Source organism: Saccoglossus kowalevskii, chromosome 2 (assembly GCF_978046115.1).
Source record: "Saccoglossus kowalevskii chromosome 2, keSacKowa6.1, whole genome shotgun sequence".
NCBI classification, from domain to species: Eukaryota; Metazoa; Hemichordata; class Enteropneusta; family Harrimaniidae; genus Saccoglossus; species Saccoglossus kowalevskii.
This window is the reverse complement of record NC_140642.1, coordinates 7,280,073-7,300,773: the sequence shown is the minus strand read 5'-3', so window position 1 is coordinate 7,300,773 and position 20,701 is coordinate 7,280,073. Positions and strand designations below refer to the sequence as shown.

Here is a 20,701-nt window from a genome sequence, read left to right as displayed (position 1 = left end):
GGTTATGTTCTTCCAAACAACGGGACAATCAGTAAATAACTCATCATATGAAAGTTTATTTTCTTTAAATTCTTTATACACATTAATGGCAGGGATATTCTCTTACTGTCATCGCCATATTTTCCAACTAAGGTGGGATTGTTATGTGATTAGAACTTGTTTACTGGCCATTCAGCTAAGCATTATGACACAGACAGTGTCCATGTCCTTCACAATTGACTGGTAGTCTTGTATTGAACCAATCAGCAATGTGGTGATGACAGTAATAAATAAACATCTGTCCATATTAATTTACATTTAAAAAAAATCACAGCAAAAAATATACATATATTCATAAATTTACAAAGTAATATTAAAATTACTGCAAATACAAAAACATGTAATTTGAAGAGGTATTTTACAATAGATTGCTTCGTATATTAATAGAATGAAGGCGCAAGATTTAAAAAAAGATTATGTTTACCCAGAGTCTTTGCAACCATTTATATTAGATAACCTCACATCAAGTTTGTGGTGTTTGTTAATGGACCATGAAATCTCATGCTTTGCCCTCGTAAAATAAATATTATACAGTGAGGCAATTTACATAATTGTAAGTACCATTGTATTTACCATTGGCACGGATAGAAAGGATATACTAGTATAGAAAAAGTGATATATATCTTTGTTGGAAAATTACATTTATGAGTGAATGGAATGTGCATCAGATACCCTTTACCAACACAGACCTAATATTTACAATGTAAATGAACCAGTAATTGTGATACAGAAAAATGTTTCTGTGCCAATTGGCAATTTGTAATGACCCCCTGTCCTGGGAGGAGGGAGATTTAGTAACGGAAACTCTGGTAGACTGGGACCATGTGCATAATATTTGATCGAAAGCATTCAGCAGACCAACACTTGGACAGTATTCTTAGCGGAGTGTCAATGTAATTCTGCTTCTGTTATGTTAAATAGCCATGGTTTTGGGTTCTTTAGAGCTCATTATGGACGTTTCCTACCATTATTATTTGTCAATCTGTGAAAAAAAAACAAAAAACTGATTTACCTTGTATTTTATTATTTATATTATCTTTGTTCTACATCTCACAAAATATGAGTGTAGATAAGACCCACCCATTTGTACTGAGTTAAGAAGCTCATTGAACATTTCAATTATCTGACAGTGATTTGAGATCAGTTGTCATGGTAACAAAAGATGAGCCCTCAACAGTAGTACCTTGCTAAACTTTCCGAATGACCACAGTACACATTGTCAGCACTATTGGAAGCTGGCTGGTGTGGTATATATGGTATCTGGTGAGGTACGTACTGTCCACGACTGCTAGCACTGCTGCTTGAACTGTGACCAGATCCAAAATGACTTTGTCCAATGCGAATATTTCCACCAGATGATCCATGTGCATCACCACGCCCACTGCCTCGCTGTTGAGGACGTACTGTAAGGAAGAAATAAGATCTATGCATACAAAATTCACAATAACAGCAAAATCATGGCATGATTATAATTCTCAAATATGAACCATATACATAGTCATCACTATCAACATTCAATTGAATTCTTCACATGACAACTTACACATATTTCCACGTGTTTCTGCTGGATGTGTTGTTATTTGAGTGTCTTCAGGTCCATATCTTATAGAAGTACTCCATCCATGTCTGTCAGTTTGCATTGGCTGGGCACCGAGCTGCATATTAGTCACTTTAAGAGGTGTGGATGAACCAGTAGTCTTGAATGATGTAATTCCAGGCAAACCACCTTCCACACCACCAATCATACCTACAGGCTATACAACATATTATGTAGATCACTAAGTGTTCAATGTGAGTATGTAAATCACTAAGTGTTCAATGTGAGCGTGTAGATTACAAAGTGTGACATATTAAGCATGTAGATCACCAAGTGTTCAATGTGAGTATGTAGATCACTAAGTGTTCATTGTGAGTATGTAGATCATTAAGTGTTCAATGTGAGTATGTAGATCACTAAGTGTTCAATGTGAGTATTTAGATCACTAAGTATTCAATGTGAGTATGTAGATCACTAAGTGTTCAATGTGAAACAAAGAAACTAAATTTGGAAGAATAAATACCGCTGTATTCAGAAGAACTGACAATTACACTAAATTGTGTACACAAGTTGATTAATAAAGGTCATTAACATCAGTCATCAGTGAACTACAGTAAAGTAGGTACTGGAAATGTCCTCATGCCAAATGATTCCAATGTTTTCAAGGGTAATGTATATATTCACCTGTTGTTCCATAAAATACAGCTCTGCTTTGGTTCTCTCATCAGCACTCACTGGTATCCCATCAATACATAAAAGATTAGGCTGACGATAAACCAACATTGGACGATGCATCAATCGCCTGGACACCTGTAAATAAAATCAGTCAAACAATGAAGTACACTCTTTGTGTTTCACCAAGATTTGGTAGGTGTTATCCTTGAAACAAGTCATTGTTGAAGGATGTAAACTTCTAGTAGCTGCTGACATATAAAGTAAAGCAAGCAAATAACATTGAATAAATGGCTTGGTAAATACTACATCAAATCAAAGTAAACATGTACTGTGTGCGTTACAATGCTCATGTACACACCTAATCGCCTAGCTTCACGTCAAAACACATTTTCTGCTCGGCCAACCCCAACAGGATGCTTAATAACCAAGTTTATTATATGCAGAGAGCATGAAACCCGCCCACACTGATGTAATGTCAGTCAACGCTGTGTGGCATAAATCTGAACTACTGTTTACAGTTTTATCAAAGTCAAATGATCTCATATAAGTTTAACTTTTTACAAGGTGAGAAGTAAACAACATCAAAAACCTTCCACTACAACTTTGCTAGAAGGAACAACATTAACTGAACACTGACAGTCATACATGTAAGGGCTGTACATTTCCCAATAACTATACAGTAATTATCATGAATACCAAAGTAAATTAATATGCAGAAATTGAAATACTTACAGGATTGCTAATAACTGATAACTCAATCATGTTATTCAAGCATTCTAACTTCTCTAATTCACCCATATCCTAGATTAAATAAAGTAACAATAAATTGTACATATACAAAAATGTACATTGCAAGGTAAACCTAACACATATTTAAACGTACGATCAAAAACCTATGATCTAATACACCTTTCTAAAAAGTCCAGTAGCAACAGTGAGCTTGTGTAGATGATAAAAAGAAGGTTGTTTACATTATTGCAATTGGTTTGATCTGTGGTCCCCTAGTAATACAAATTTTGTGACATTTATTAGATTTTAAATAATAAAGTGACATCAAAACCAAAGGAAATGTGATGACATGAAGAACATGCTATGCTATGCGTGGCTAATACATTATGACCATGTATCTGATAGGTGTGACCTACCTGTACTCTGTTCATACCAAGGTACAACCTCTGTAAAGTCTCCAAATGATGGAAGTTTGACAAATCCCGCAGTCTGTTCTCTTCCATATGTAACTCCACTAGATTCCATTGATTCATAAAAGAATACTCATTTAATCCTTTAATCTTGTTTCTATCTAACACCAACTCACGTAATTCTTGCAGTCCTTCTAACCCCTCCACTTTAGTTATCTCATTACCTGCAATATACGCAGTATAATAATATAAATATAAAAATTCAAAGGTGAAACACATTTTCCGAATAAAGAAGACATACAGATGAATGAATTCTATTGTTTTTGATGTCAGATGTATAATAATGTTAGATATTTGTAGTACATAAATTTTCAAAAAACTTTTAATCTGAAAATCGTGAAAAACTACTTATTCCATTTTTTATATAGTTTATGTTGAGATACAAATAGTTCCCATAGCCATGTTTAACAATTAATCATACTTATAACAGAAGTGATTGAACTCTTTCATATTTTCCATCCGCAAATATCATTACTGTGATAACTTTAGAGTTTACCTTGAAGAAATAAAGCTTTCAATGAAGGTAGTCTACTAATTTGTAGCTTTACAAGGTCAGCAATTCCATTATATCTAAAAATGTAACAATCAAACATAGTGTCAACACTTATATAATACAGAGTGTCAATGCCACGGTCGACAAATCATCAAATTTATTTTCTCTCCATATTTTAATGTTCAATATTATTTCAAGTTTGAACACCTACCCAAGGTGTAGAACTTCCAGGTTTTCCAATACTGGAGTAAAGTTCTCTGGACTGTACAGATCATTGGCAGATACAACGTTAGGTTTCTGTTTGCTTGATGCCTTTGGTTTGGGTACAATGGTCTCTATGTGATTGTTATTTAAACATAATACCTAGAAATAGACAAGTTGATATATACTGTAGTAGTATGATGAATGGCTAAGGCATGTGTCAATCACAATGTCTACCAATGTTTTAGATTACTTACTCTGAGATTGACCAAATATATGAGACCACTGAATGATGTCAGTGTGTTATGTTCCAAGTTCATGCTGTGAAATAAAATAAGAAATAATATATCAGGATAAATATCAATACATATTCATAATTTCGTGAACATAATAGAGTTAAAAAAAATTAAAGATATTGTGATAAACAGATCAGAGATGGAAATACGCAAAGTACTTAAAGTAGCTGAAAATAACACTGACCTTCTCAAATTGAGAAACTGTTCTCCAGGTCCTAGGTCTACCTGGCGAATACCAGACTGTGGAAAATCTAGTTCTCTTACTTCCAGGAAGTTAGCATGACCAAGTCTCTCAGCAACAAAGTCCTGGGTTAGTCTTCCACCAAATGTGTCCTTAGCAGTACCACCTTCAGATGATTCCTAAAGTATGAACATCAAAACCGCAAAATACATAAAATGAAGCATTGGAATAACATGTTACAAGGATACACCACATTATGGATGTCTTTAAACATTTAGCAGAGGTCAATGCCACCATGTACTACCTAACTGCAAACTTGTCATAACCTTGCTATTCAATCAATTGATGAAAATTGGTGAAGCTTTCTTGCTATTTACATCAATTTTGAAACCTGCTGCTAAATTGAAAATATTGCTTAATTGTTGCTTGGCATTCTCTTTTCTGAACATGGTAACGACACATCTACTCCAAGTCAATATAAAGCAAAATTACCATAAGATACACTGCAAGATATGACAATAAAAAGCAGACAGTGTATATTAAATAGTACACTTACAATAGCAATACCATCCAGTGCTTTAAGTGTCTTCAGATGGTATACTACAAACAATCTGTAATTATCTGCTTCAGAGGCCACTGGATTACCATATAAATCCAATATCACAAAGCTGGGTAAGTTCTGTGGAAAATAAAATACACCACCATCAGTGACAAGATCTCCTCTTTACTATCACTTCTACTTATTATTATTAATATTATTATTATTATAGGACATACATGACATAGTAGAAATATCTTAGTCACAGACTCTGATATGTGGGTACAGGATACATATATCTATAATTCCATGTGTTGGCATATGCCACCTATGTGGTTATTAACAGTTATTAGCCACATTGATTGCTGTCATTAAATTATAGAACCTATTAACCCACCAGTACCTTACATGACCCGAGTGCATTTACTACATGCAATGTTCTTACCTTCAAATGAAAGATCTCTCTGATGTTGGATATACAATTATTGCCAATGTACAGTTCAATCAATGACATGATTTTACTTAGTCCTGTCAATGAAGTTATCTTATTGTTTTCAACTGAAAGATACTGTAAGTCAACTAGTTTCTCAAGTCCACATGATTCCAACGTAGTGATACTATTGCTTCCAACATTCAGATACCTAAGCCTAGTTAACTTAGAGATACCTACAAGATATAAAAATTAAGTGACAATGATATGATTATACAATGTCTCAATTATTGTAAACAATAGGAACTGTAAGAAACATCAAAGAAAAGAGATGGAAGTATGGTTGGTCCTGTCATATCTCAAACATTTGTTATTATTTGTAGAATTACATTTGTAAAATATTGATCAGTGATTGTCCATAGAGGGAGAAAAAGGGCAAATATTCAAATTCAAAGACAGGCATTCCACTGAAGAAAAATACTACATAATTTTGAAGAAATCACTGATTTGAGAAAAGTCTTTGCAAAACTCAACGGGTGACTGTAAAACAGTGTCACAGATGAATCTGTATAGTTACGATGAAACTGTATATTTACCTTCCAGTTTGGATATACAGTTATTTTCTAATGACAGTTCTTCTAGCTTGACACAACCGTCCAAGCCTTCTATTTTGGTGATATCATTATCATTGAAAGACACAAAACGTAAGTTTTCTAAACGATCTAAATTAGAGATCTTGCTGATATGCTGACTATCCAGGTTTAGCGTTGTCACCTGTAAGCAAATGAAAAATCACATGTTTTGGTCAGAATTTTATTTTGATACTTTAACATGGCAATAATGTTTATTTAATACTTACGGTAGTAATAATGATACAGTAACACATTGCCTGAAAACCTCCACAGATAACTGATATGAATGGTATATAATAGCAATATAATTTTAATCCTGTTAGAATGAAGAACTACTCACCTGTAAGTACCATTGACTGTCAGTCTCACTCACTCTGTCTGGCTTGTGACGACTTGTTGACCAAAGTACTTGAGCACAAGATGCTAGACTAAGACTTCTAGGTTTCACTCTATCTGTTCTGGAATGTGCTAAGAGAGACACCTGAGATATCCGTGATCCTGCAGCCATACGTAGTGCTGCAGTAGCTTCACTCTCTGTAATGCTCACACCATTTAGCTTTGTCAAGGATTTGAGTCGACCAATAGTTCTCAGTCGTAGACCATCAGGCTGACAAACAACATTTGTGAAAGATATATTATCAGAACAACTTTGTGAGTACCATGAAGTCAACAATGAAGTTGTGTTCGCACTAATGATAATTATCTGGTTTACATTAGATATTGATGTGAACTAATTTAATAATAAAATCTCTACAAATTGGTACTGTCAACACAAAGAGAAACACATATATCATCGACCGGTTTTGGAAACCCTGAAAGTGTTTGCAAACATAATATGTTTGTATGTAAGTAAATTATGTACAATATCATGTGTAACAATAAATAAAGTATGCAAGGAAAAAAAGAATTTTTCTGACAGTCTTAAATGTATATTAATTATGTAGTCATTGCAGTCACTTGAACACAAGATACACATTTATTTATTTAAAAGTTTCAGTGTCACAGACCACATACAGACAATAACACAAACAGACTGGTCTGATATTCTACATACCTTTTGCCATGGGTTGTGTCTTAAATCTAGATTAGTAACACCATTACAGTGTTTACGTAATATTGACAATTCATCTCGTGTACTGCTCAACTCATTCCAACTCAAATCCAATGTTTTCAGTTTTGTCATCCCCTAAAAACAAAAGATTACGTGAAATATTAGAGTGATATACAGAGGGAGTAATGAATCAAAGTGATAGCAACATTGCTGGTTGAGTGGGTCTTTATGATGCATCAACAACCAGAATTAGGTGGTTATATCCAATAACATAATAAGAAATAGTACATACCCTCATTCCTTCCAGTGTGTAAACTTTGTTAAAACTTGCATCCAAGTATTCAAGGTGAGGCTAAAGAGAAAACATAGTGTAACTATTACATACTAGTCCTTGTTGATTAATATAGGGTACAGTTTGAGAAAAATAAACTGAAATAAAGTCATAATAGAATACTGTAATTGCATATGAAAGCAGTATGGTGATTGTAAAGGCGTATATTTTACATCACAACCTAGTTCATAGTTAGTTTTAATAGCCCTGAAATATCAGCAAAACATTTTATGGAAACATTCCTCCATAATTATTCCCATGTACAAGATCACTGTCATGCATTGTAGTGCTACTCCTACTGATGTAAGCAAAGGAAAGCGTTTACTACATGTGATGTAATAATGTGGCAGATCATGGTGATGTAGTTCACCCTCAAATAATGTAAATGAGAGAAAATATACTTTGAACAGCTGTACAATAATGTGTGTTATCCAATAGATTGGATAGGCTACAAAGTTTTAATAATAACTATAATATTACCTGAGCGGAACAGAACAACCAATTGGTGGAGTCACCAATGGCAGTTATAGTGAGTGTAAAGTAATAATATTATGATTGTAAATGTGTAAACTTGTACTGTTTTGTTTCAAACCCAAAGCTGTACATGCTCCATGCCTGGCTGAGGTATGGCAACAAATGAAAATGCAAACATTAGTTCACTCTTCTCAGGTGTTACTGGTAGTATGTAACTATAGTTTTATATTATTACAGATTACTACAATAGTTTTAGTATAAACCACTATTCAAGTTCCAGACACACATGCTCACGATATGTATAAACACCCTTCACTCCAAATGAATATCAGATTTCTTATAAATTCTGGATTACTACAAGGATGCAGTACTCACCATATGAGCTACATCATCTAGCTTTGTAAGGTCATTAAAACTAACAATGAGTTTCTTTAACAGTGGCATAGAACTCATGTACTTTAATTTACTCAAACCATTACCATGTAAATTGAGTATTGTCACTCCAGCTAGAGATGATGCTTTGGTTGCCTTTAATATGAGTTCTTCTGTAAGTGCTATCAATCTGATAATAGAACAGAGCAATTATTTAATATGAGTTCTTCTGTAAGTGCTATCAATCTGATAATAGAACAGAGCAATTATTTAATATGAGTTCTTCTGTAAGTGCTATCAATCTGATAATAGAACAGAGCAATTATTTAATATGAGTTCTTCTGTAAGTGCTATCAATCTGATAATAGAACAGAGCAATTATTTAATATGAGTTCTTCTGTAAGTGCTATCAATCTGATAATAGAACAGAGCAATTATTTAATATGAGTTCTTCTGTAAGTGCTATCAATCTGATAATAGAACAGAGCAATTATTTAATATGAGTTCTTCTGTAATTGCTATCAATCTGATAATAGAACAGAGCAATTATTTAATATGAGTTCTTCTGTAGGTGCTATCAATCTGATAATAGAACAGAGCAACTATTTAATATGAGTTCTTCTGTAAGTGCTATCAATCTGATAATAAAACAGAGCAATTATTTAATGAGTTCTTCTGTAGGTGCTATCAATCTGATAATAGAACAGAGCAACTATTTAATATGAGTTCTTCTGTAAGTGCTATCAATCTGATAATAGAACAGAGCAATTATTTAATATGAGTTCTTCTGTAAGTGCAATCAATCTGATAATAGAACAGAGCAATTATTTAATATGAGTTCTTCTGTAGGTGCTATCAATCTGATAATAGAACAGAGCAATTATTTAATATGAGTTCTTCTGTAAGTGCTATCAATCTGATAATAGAACAGAGCAATTATTTAATATGAGTTCTTCTGTAAGTGCTATCAATCTGATAATAGAACAGAGCAATTATTTAATATGAGTTCTTCTGTAAGTGCTATCAATCTGATAATAGAACAGAGCAATTATTTAATATGAGTTCTTCTGTAAGTGCTATCAATCTGATAATAGAACAGAGCAATTATTTAATATGAGTTCTTCTGTAAGTGCTATCAATCTGATAATAGAACAGAGCAATTATTTAATATGAGTTCTTCTGTAAGTGCTATCAATCTGATAATAGAACAGAGCAATTATTTAATATGAGTTCTTCTGTATGTGCTATCAATCTGATAATAGAACAGAGCAATTATTTAATATGAGTTCTTCTGTAAGTGCTATCAATCTGATAATAGAACAGAGCAACTATTTAATATGAGTTCTTCTGTAAGTGCTATCAATCTGATAATAGAACAGAGCAATTATTTAGTGATTTTAAGCATTTGCATGTAAACCAGCAATTTCATTTATTTTTATACTGAATCATTAAAAGTTGTATTATGGCATATATTTTGTTTGTAGGTTTTGACATGTAAAATAATATGTTCTATATATTACGGTATCTGAAAAAATTTTGGTGATGAGATTTTTTTGTCAAGTTCTATCATGCATAACTCGAAAACCCTGTAACTAATGATTTTGGTTCATGGCTTAATTTACTGCATCTGTTAAACTTTAAAATATGACTCATGATCACATCCAGACACTTTTGTCATTTAAACATACTCTACTAATAGAGCAAATATTATATCTTAAATGCATTCTGAAAGTTGCATGATGTACCCGGTATACACCATAGTACAGGTACTGACATAGTTTGTAGTGTTGAAATTAATCTATGTTTAAACTTAATGCTACTAAAATATTTTCATCATTATAGAATAGCAGCAGTTGTTCCTGGCATAGAACAGTATTATTGGTAGTAACAGAGGTGTATCTTACCTCGGTCTTTGCTTTATTTCTGGTTCCATATTTATAATATCATCATCAAGTCCAAGATCATTGTCTTCAGATTTTCTAGGCAAGTCATTGTTATCAATCATACCATCACTCAGATAGGCAAATGGGGATTTGGGTTTTGTCTATAATATACACAACAAGAAGAGATCATAAACGTTACCATTATGTTCCATAATCAGTGCGAAGGGTTACTTTTCAAAGGGAATGTAAGATTTTTAATATGAACTGGAACTTTGAAGGTTTCTAGACATCAAGAATGAAGCATGCAATTCAAGTAATGATATAAATAGAAAGACAATAATTGAACAATGTTTTATGCAGCTTACCTTTGTGATATACTCAAAGTCTATAACATATTCTGGCAAGACTAAGTCATGGTCAAAGTGGAACCATTCACATTGACGGGCAGTACATTCACATACTGGTGATGTACCACTTGTACCACTGGACGGAGAACATTTCTCATGTTTCTTAGGACGGAATACTGAATCAGCTCTAGGGTACATTTGTTTATGTATCCTAAAAATTAACATATATCATTTGTTAATTTGTTGCGCATACATGTACATGCAATTTGGTACATTTTAATGAAATTGTATGTGATCGATTTCTGAATTAAAAATATTTTGTTCTTTGAAATATTGTATTTATTGAATATTACTCCAGTTCTAAAGCAGTTCAGTATCACAAACCAGATGTTGACAGATAAACAGAGAAGGAGAATGACGAATTCTTTGTGTCTCATATAAAAAAAGCAAATCTGCTTACAACTCAGAATTTTCACTGATATTAGCTAATTGTTTTAATTATTGTGAAATGCATAGTGAGCTAAAAAAAACAAATGTACTTGCATTTTGACATCTAACGCTGGGGTACTTTTACCAATATATACTTTACACACAACCAGTTGACCATGTCTAAATGGACAGGGATCAGACAATGATTTACTTTTGGCTTCTCTCAACATGAAATCAATGCGAGGTCTTTCAGAAACACACAGACTATTAGACAATGGCACAGCACCATCACGTCCAAGTTTCTGCAAAAAAAACACATAGTGGTATAGTGGTGAAGCTACAATTATTGTGTTACAATACAACATGTACATTGTTTGTTGCTTTCATTTATATTTCAATGAACTAATTTACTGAATTTGCTCTTAATGTTTACGTAAATGAAAGAAGTATCATTAATCCAGTGTACAATAAATGATATTGTTGGTTTAAAGGTGATTTCTATTGGAGATAATAATAAATTATTAATTAATATACTGCTAATTTCAACAATCATGGATGTCTCTTTATTTATGCATACATACATTTGTATATTGATAAAACCAAGTTGAAAGAGTTTCAAGCATTAAAATGTTTTTGTTGTATCTAAAGAGAAGGATTGGATTTGTCTAAATGACAACTACCTTGTGTTGGGTTTGCTAAAAGCAAAAAAAACTATATCTGTATCCCAACTGAAATGTACAACTGAGTTTTGGTGACCAGATTGATGCCAACATGTTATTACATGGTCAGATGATTTGAAAAATATCCTGAATCGATATTATTTTAAAATAAATTGCAGAACAAACCCTCAACAATCTAATGGAAGAAAACTTTGCTCTTTTTTCTGTTTGGATATAGTAATTTTACGACAGTACAAAAGAATAATATGAGTGAAAGCACAATCCACCCACATTTTATTCTTCAACAGCGATAAATTACTAAAATCATTTTGATTGCACCTCAAACATCAAAAGTATTAATAAATAACATGTGAAAAAATTTATGCTATGTGAGGTATATCAGTACTACATACTGATGTCATACCTGGTAAGTTTCTGGATCCATCGGTCCTTCTTCCAACACTCTCATCAATTCATTTTTACCACCTGGTAATTCAGGATCCCACACAAAAAATAAATACTCAAGGAGTTTCTTAACTGACTGACCCCTGTAATCAAATAGAAAAGGCACATGTATGCATTCAGTGATGGCAATACTAAGCAAATGTTGCTTTTAGAAAATATTAATATGAATTCACCCAGTACTTTATTGACTTACTTGCTGAGTGTGGGGGAATCATCTTTATCCAATAAGGCTGACAACTTCTCATCAAATTTCAATCTCAATATTCTGTTATGTACTTTAGTAATCCTGTGAATCTTAATTCCTAAGACACCATAATCCTTGTAATCCGCGGCACAAAATCGGGACAGGATTAAGTCATGGCAAGAAGTGAACCTTCAGGAAAACAAAAAATGAAATAATTTTCATTAAATTCTTTGTTTTAAACACATAGATACAAGAAATGATAAATTATGTTTATTTGTGCTATGTATGTAGCATGGCCATATCTCTATCAAATAGCAATGTGATGCACTATCCTGATGTCAAACAGACCTTGTCAACACATGCAGATATATATCAACATTTGATACAATTGAAATTTAGCTTACCAAACATCAGCTGATCGTCCATCTTCAAATCTCACATTACCACCAGTTTCTAACTCTGTTAGCAATCTACGAACTGTTACATCACAAACCTGGCGCATACGAGACACACTCTCATCGTAGCATTTCTCAATCCTAAGAAACAAACAATGCAACATAGATTGAAATGCTGCAATATTCACAAACTGTATGTTAATTATTATGATACAAAACAGGCATTACTTACTCCTCCACTTTATGATAGTAAAGTTTAATTCTTTCTTTCAACGCCTGCAGTTTTTTTTTAAGTTTCTTGGTTAATGACTGCTTCCCTTCTTCAATGGTATCGCTTTCAGTACCACTACCATGTTGCTCAATTTCTTCATCTTTACTACATATGTCATCGTCATGGTTTCCTTTGGATCCTCTTATCTCATCTCTCTCCCGTTCAATCTAACAACAAAATATGTATAGTGTATTATTATAAAGGAATATTGATGAAAAAGTTAGAAGTTGAAACTGTGCCAGTCACATATCAGAAAATAGTATATACCACTGTGTTACATAGAGATGAAGAATACCAGAGTCATCAATTGTTACATCACTCACAGCGTTCCAAATGCCAAAGTATTTTTTTGTAGTTTAGGGTAATTAAAAGTATATATTCTAATTGTTTAATTTTTTCAATACTAGTATGTATTAATGAACATACAATAGGTAGGACATGACAACTGAACTCACCACTTTGAGCATCTCTGTAAGGTATTTTACTCTATCATACGGTAACTGACTAAGTTTTGTCTTTTCTTTTTGAAGACACATCATCAGTTCTGTCTTGTTTCTACTGATTGTCTTTACCCTCATATTGTAATACATTTTCTTTTTAACAACTGTGGCCTGGAATATAGAAAATTGCATAGAACATGTGTGTTGAACAATTTATTGCTTACCAGTAATGAAACAATGTCACAGGGTGTTACAACATAGCTGAGACTTCAAATAAAAAATGTTATTTTAATTTCAGAAATCATAAAAAGAAACAAGAACAATACAAATCTATAGCCGCATTAAAGATATGAAAAGATTATTAGAGCATTTTGTGTTGCATAACAGAAGCCTTGTGTCACATTAGCCAACATCACTTACCTCAGCCATTTCCCTGATGTTCTTATTAGCCACATCATATGTGTCAAGCCTCTCCAATGTCGGCAAGTGATACAAAACATGAGTGGAGTAATTGCACAACAAACAAACAGGATTTGGTGAATATTGCGGGTCTTTTAGTCCAAGAAATTTCAAGTTCGGTAACCTGACAAGATTTGTCAGTTCCTGGAGAGAGAAAACATCACTGTATCAGTCTTTTCAGTACTTGCGGAATTCACAAAAATCACAATGAATTTGTGCTTATTTGTTCAACCACTGAAAACAATTCCAGGAATCTATTCATTTACAAAAATTGAGCAACATTCAAATGCATTTGGATACTAGTATTACACAACACTTTGTGCTCTATTGATATTACATGTATACCATTGAATTACTATTGATATTCAAAACATTGAAAACAACTGAGGGGAGGGTTCTCATCTTACCTTGAATGAGTAAATTTTATTTCCAGAAAGATTTAAATGTTCCAATCTGAGATGAGAATCCAAGGAGTGACCTAAAAATTGACATAAAGAGACATTCAATATAACAGTACATGGTATCTGTCACAACAATTGTCAATACGAATACTAACAAAGATATGTGTAGCATCTTTATGGGTAAAGTGTACAGAATTTGAATCTAAGGTGTTTGTTTTTTTACATGAAATAAAATGTATTACCCATCTGATTCTCCAATGCCATTTATCAGATTTTAAACATCCCAATCTAAGATCATATAAAATCCAATGACAACCTTTCTAATCCATCTGTCTATTACAAGTGAAATATCTGTTTTGGATATACTTACAGATACTGGTTTAAGAATGCATTATCTCAACTATGGTAGTAAACAGCTTCACTTACCTATTTTATCAATCTTATTTTCAGCCAAATTTAATTCTTTGAGATATACAAGTCCACTTAAACCCTAAAAATAGATCATATATACATGTATTTATTTCAAAATTTTACAACATTAATATCCAAAAAATAGATAATCTCATATATTCAGTACCAAGCCATGAAAGTGGTAAAATTCAGTGGTAAAGGTGCATAATTTCTAATACCACCACCACCACCACCAGCAGTATGTAACAAAGTTTTCTGTTCTGCAGCGGCTCCCATACAAGGTCTCATGAGCTCCATTGAACTCCCATTCTCATCATTGTCAAATAAATTGTCAAATTAGTATGCACACAGTATAGATATCTGCATACTGAATGAGCTATTTTGCATAATATCAATACATGACTAGAGATTTAGATGGCCAATAGCTATTTCTGGTATTTTTTCAAAATGTCCTAAATTTTGTTCAATCATTTCAGACAAATTTCTGTTAAATAACTGTTATTACATATGAGAAATAATTAAAAATGTTCCATGATGACCAAAATGCCTTCGGATAATTTTAAGACAACTGAATCTCTGATGACAGTCATTATTGACTAAAATACAATAATAATGTTAGCAATACAATATCTTATCACAAATACAATTAATATCCCCAAAGTCTGAAAATTTACATAATCCTACCTCGATAACTGAGATATTATTCTTGGCAAGCCATATTACTTCAACATGTTTCAGTTGTGAAATGTTTTCTATCTTAGATATTTGGTTATCATATAGATAGAGTTTTTCAAGTCTCTTGCACTCCCCAAGGCCTTCAATCCTCTGAAGAAATAAATGAAATAACAATTACACAATTCAGATATATTGTAAATGCGTGAATATTTCACTGGGTTTAAATTTCAATATTTCACTTGAAATCCACTAAATTTAATTCATGAAAAAATACTCAAAACAGTGACATTCAAATCCTGGTGAAATGAAACAGGTGTAATCCTCGAGGGGGGGGGGGATTTTATGATTGGTCTCAAACAACATTAACAATTAGGAATCAAATAGATTGTCCTTTTTCAGGTCATTGGCTCTTTTTACAAAGGTTATGTGAAGATTATCTGCTTGATAAGAGTAATAAAGTGTTCAGTTAGAAGGGTGATGAGAAGAGATTCATAGAAAGGAGACATTCATTCAGTAGTTTGAATGCAGACTAATGCATGGATTCACTCACCATCACAGGCAATGCATGCTAATACGTTATTTCTACTCACCTGTAGCTTACACTCACAAATCCACAGTTCTTTAAGTTTTGGGCATGATGTTAAACCAAACATCATATCGATGTCTTGTGCAACCACACAAAGAGTTGCCAGATTTGGAAATCTATCCATCCCAACAATTTTGGGGAAACCAGAAAAAAACATCTCAATGTGTTTGACATGTTCTGCATTGCCATTCTCCAATCGGTGGTACTTTAACCCGTTGGATATACACTGTGTGGAAACATCAATGTTCAGTTAAATTTTACACTGTGTGATGTGCGTGTGCTTTCAACGGAATGACAGAGTAAAAAAACACTCAAGCCATAAAAAAAAAAAAAACTGGCACTGACTGACTTGTTTACTATTCAGAAAGCTGGTCAAACCATTGTAATATCATGAAAAGTTCATTACTAAAAACTTCAATAACAACTACATATATTGTAGGTATAACTCACAAACATAAATGTTTCATTCTTTTCAGCATTATTTTGGAGTACAATAAATACAGGCTGAAGGGGGTTCTAATATACTGTACTTTTTTTTAACCTTTCTACCACCAGTCCTCTCTTTTCATCACAAATTCATGTAACAGTCCTGTTTATAGTTTGCACTTTCCTCTCAGAAGATTGGGACAAAAATAACCAAATTTTTTTGAGCAAAACTGAAAATTGACTCAAATTTTGTCTGTTGGCTCTAAAATTAGGGTTCATTTCCAGAAATATTGAAAAAAATGCAGAAAAATTTGGGCGCGAAAGTTTGGTGGTAAAAAAGTTAATGGATGTTTTTCAGTCAGAGCATTAGGCACAGCAATGTATGCATGTACTCATAGGTAAAATAATACCTTACATCTTACATGAGCACATACATACATAAAATAATATATAACATTACCACTTCTTTAAGAATTTCCTCCTCTTCCACATCAGACACACCATTATTGACCGGTCTCCCAGCACCATGACTGGAGGGTGTGGTCAGTGACATATCTTATGTGATGTTATCTCAATATTTCAATCATCGCATTGTACCATCTTAGGAAGTTATTTACTGTAAATAATAAGAATTGATTAGTTAATATATTGCTTCATATGAAACATAAAAAAAAACTAATAATCAATAATTAAGCTTTTTTTCCTGTCCCTAATACATTCACTTTATTTCTGATGTAGCAAGTTCTGATGCCAGAGTTTTTTAAAAACTATACATGTACCTGATTGTATTTACATTCTGACAGTCAACACAAGCAACAAACACTTACTGACTAGACAATGTGAAAATAGCAACAATAAGAAAACAATTTTTCATTGTTGAACTTTTAGTTTGACAAACTTTTCAAAATAATAGCGAGTAAAGCGAAAGCAGACAAATGCCACTTTTGGAGCGAGCTCTACAGATAACATGTGTATATATAGGGGATAATATCCTATCTATCCTATCCTATCTAAATACCCTAAGAATTTTAAAATGATGCACTTCCAGTCTATGGGTGACACCATGCACTTGCATAAATTAAGCAAAGTGAGACAGCTAAAACATATTGCTCAATGATAAGGTAATCTTTTTTCTGACAATGAACTGAAAATAGTATTTTGAGCAGCAACAACATCCAAGTCATGTATAACATCATATTGAATCCCACTCAACTCACATGATGAACTAATAACTTGGCATGCTCAGTTCACACGCTTTAATGTTCAACAGTTTTACTTTTAGTAAATCAACTGCTCTGCTGCACTCGCTTGTCAGGCACTGCCTGCTACATATTAACTTTTATTACATTTTTTTTATCAAACCAGAAATGTATCATAATTCTTTACAGAAAATATGGCAGTGACAGTAGGAGCTACAGACTACTATAAATTAACATGTAATTTTCCCAAACAGATTTATGAAAACTGTGTCTTCATATTTATTTTACTGGCCATGATATTTTTTTTTTTTTTTTATTAGGATATTTTTTTTTATTAGACGCATAAAATCCTTAGGAAAGGATAAAAAGGGTCTTACAGAAAGAAATTAAAAAAAAACAAAAAAACTACAATCTAAAAAAGAAAACAAAAAATAAAAACTTTTCTAAAAAAAAAAAAAAAAAAAAAAAACAAGTCAAAAACAAAACAAAAATACAATTTGCAGCCAATGGTGAATACAGAATATAGAATGAACACAAAATGTGGCCTAATACACTGATAGTTGTTGCTGTTTTGTTCCATAGCTGTTTTTTAAGAAGACAGCTAAGGCTGGTGCTAGAGTATGGTTTGCCATAATCAAAATGAATTTATTCTGACTATTTTCTTTATCAAAATTTGGAATTTTATTTTGTGCAGTCAGGAATAATTTGTCCCTATGGTGACTGTAAGCTGGACATTTCATTACAAAATGTTGCTCATCCTCAACTATATTTTGGCTGCACATATCACATGTTCTTTTATCCAGCCGCACATTATTATGTCTGCCTTTCTCAATTTTAAGGTCATGGTTGCTTGTCCTGAATTTTGCAATTAACCTTCTAAGACCATGGTTCTGCATATTAATTAGGTAATTTTCAATTTTTAAATCTTGTTTGAAAAGTCTGTATGTTCTTAGTTTGTTTTTAGCCAAGGTTAGTTTTCTATTATCATGAAGATAGTCTATTCTCGCAAAAAGGCTTTCATTGTGAAAATTACCTCACATGTCTCACATGCTACATTGATGTCCCAGGGCAGACAGAACATTTTCAGAGGTGGGGAGAGAGGCTTTACACTGCATGTACCTCATGCACTATGTAAATAACTATACTTTGAAATGTCATTGTCTACTTTCTGTAGCTACTTAAAATGAAGCCATTAAAAGAACTTAACTTAAATAATTTCTCACATGAATGAATACACACTCAAACGCACACTTTACGAGAGAGAAAAAAACAGGTGCAAGGCTAATATATTGGGGTCGCAAAAGCAAAACATGCAAATAATCATATATCATATGTAATTGTCACTTTTATAGTGTAATCCGGACATTTTGGCAAAGGCTCCTAAAATCCTCACACTGAACTACATTATTACTTAGTTGTTGTAGACCTCGAAATGATTACCTATGAGTACACCGCTACTGACTAAGGTTTATGTAATAAACAAGCTAGTACAGTCGTGAACATTTCGAAATTACAAAAACAGTACGACTTGACTACTGACAGCGACATAGACTGAATATGGTTACCAATATCCCAATCTGTAATTGGTGATTGTATGGTTGTAGTCCAGACGATAACATACCGAGTCTGTCGCTTCCTGTGGTATGTCAGGAATTGTTAAGTGTTGATTGTCAAAAATTATGATTCGGTTGAATTCCTCTGTGTCGAACAGAAATCAAAAAGTCAATGCAGAATACTGGCGAACTGAAAAGCAACTACCAACATAGGTTTGCCAGCATAGATCTCAATGATGTACAATTTAACAATTGAAATGAATGTCGTTGATTTGAGATAATCTCATATAGACATAGGTTATACAAAGACTTTGCGACTAACTTACCGGGTACTTTGAACACTTGTTTTCATTCACACAGAGCGATCTCCGCCATCTTGAAAATACTGTTGTGATATGCGATTGGGTATCTGATGGTCATGTGACCAGACTTGCTGCGACGTTCAGAGTTTGAAAGGTCAGATAAACAGTAATAGCGTTGCTTGGTTACCATATCCTCCATAGACGGTGAAAGAGGATTACTACATTAGAATTTCATGTGTTTTATAATAATTTAATATAAATTCAATTCAATTCAATGCAAACTGTTGTAAATAATAACACCGCGTCTATACAATGACAACCACGGAATTTGTATACCATGGTTACGTACTACCATGGAGCTAAAAAAGATGGTACTACATACAAATTATTAGCACTGCACGTTCACAACGCAAAACTATTCCGATTTTGTTGGGAACAGGGTACTCTTATGGACGACAATAACTGAAATTTTGAATTGAATTCTTTTAGGAAAAAAATACTTTTGCAATTTCTTGATCCGGTTTTGTTTGTTATTATTTATTTTATGGGAGTTTTATTGAAAGATGGTTGACTTTCTGAAAATCTGAATCTTGGTTCAGTTAGGTCTTCTAGTATAAAGAGAAACAAACAACAACAATAATAACGATATGTTTGTGGTGTAGAGGTAGATATTCAAGGAAAGAAAACGTTAGGAACACTATAAGCGCACATTAATAACCAATTAATTTAGGCCGATATGTTAAATTCAACAGTCTTATTTCATAATAAAGTATAAAATATCAAGATATCAACAAACAAAACTATAATTACAAAAGATCACACTGATATAGTTAATTTAATAAACTTACTACTAAAATAAACAGTAACAAATATATTATTGTATTTCAACTTCCAAAATATTTTGCCCAAGTATGGCTTTATTAATTTATATTAATGCCTTTCATTCATTTGCCCACTTTAAATATGTGAACAAGAAGTTATTGTTAACAAGTTACGTGTATACATGATTGCAAAAATCATTAGGAATGTTATTAGTACTTTATTTCATTTTTGGGCTAATTCTCAGCCAAAGCAGTTATAAGAAGGCACTTTAGTACACACTTACAATACGCATTTATATTGAAGGGCGTGGTAATATTATATCTACCCCAGTATGTCAAAATATTC

At 32.8% G+C, this 20,701-nt stretch overlaps 1 protein-coding gene across 2 annotated transcripts; it reads right to left on the bottom strand.

Moving 5' to 3' along the window:
• Nucleotides 1-36: 36 nt before the first annotated feature.
• Nucleotides 37-19,616, bottom strand: LOC100372309 (leucine-rich repeat-containing protein 9-like). Of its 2 annotated transcripts, none has more exons than XM_085508615.1 (32): nt 19,559-19,616; nt 16,941-17,096; nt 16,059-16,280; nt 15,478-15,618; nt 14,809-14,872; nt 14,389-14,459; nt 13,943-14,125; nt 13,538-13,693; nt 13,044-13,249; nt 12,821-12,952; nt 12,426-12,605; nt 12,192-12,315; nt 11,223-11,410; nt 10,698-10,890; nt 10,354-10,493; nt 8,453-8,639; nt 7,565-7,624; nt 7,276-7,407; nt 6,562-6,828; nt 6,186-6,363; nt 5,605-5,825; nt 5,178-5,300; nt 4,625-4,800; nt 4,402-4,465; nt 4,155-4,306; nt 3,947-4,020; nt 3,397-3,614; nt 2,984-3,052; nt 2,261-2,386; nt 1,583-1,793; nt 1,223-1,442; nt 37-1,021 (listed from the first exon to the last, which is right to left on the bottom strand). In XM_085508615.1, the coding sequence occupies exons 2-32, from the start codon at nt 17,031-17,033 to the stop codon at nt 988-990; spliced, it is 4,605 nt and encodes a 1,534-aa protein (XP_085364741.1). In that variant the 5' UTR covers nt 17,034-17,096; nt 19,559-19,616; the 3' UTR covers nt 37-987. The 2 variants fall into 2 exon arrangements, with proteins under 2 accessions (XP_085364741.1, XP_085364746.1); XM_085508620.1 differs by having other exon boundaries at nt 1,316-1,442.
• Nucleotides 19,617-20,701: the final 1,085 nt, after the last annotated feature.

Bases quoted from the DNA above. Each gene is read 5' to 3' on its own strand.
- LOC100372309 (XM_085508615.1), bottom strand. From the start codon at position 17,033: ATGTCACTGACCACACCCTCCAGTCATGGTGCTGGGAGACCGGTCAAT. The intron at 12,953-13,043 runs GTAAGTAATGCC...TTTGTTTCTTAG, and splicing joins TACTATCATAAAGTGGAGGA to GATTGAGAAATGCTACGATG. The intron at 6,829-7,275 runs GTATGTAGAATA...GTTGTTTGTCAG, and splicing joins GACACAACCCATGGCAAAAG to CCTGATGGTCTACGACTGAG.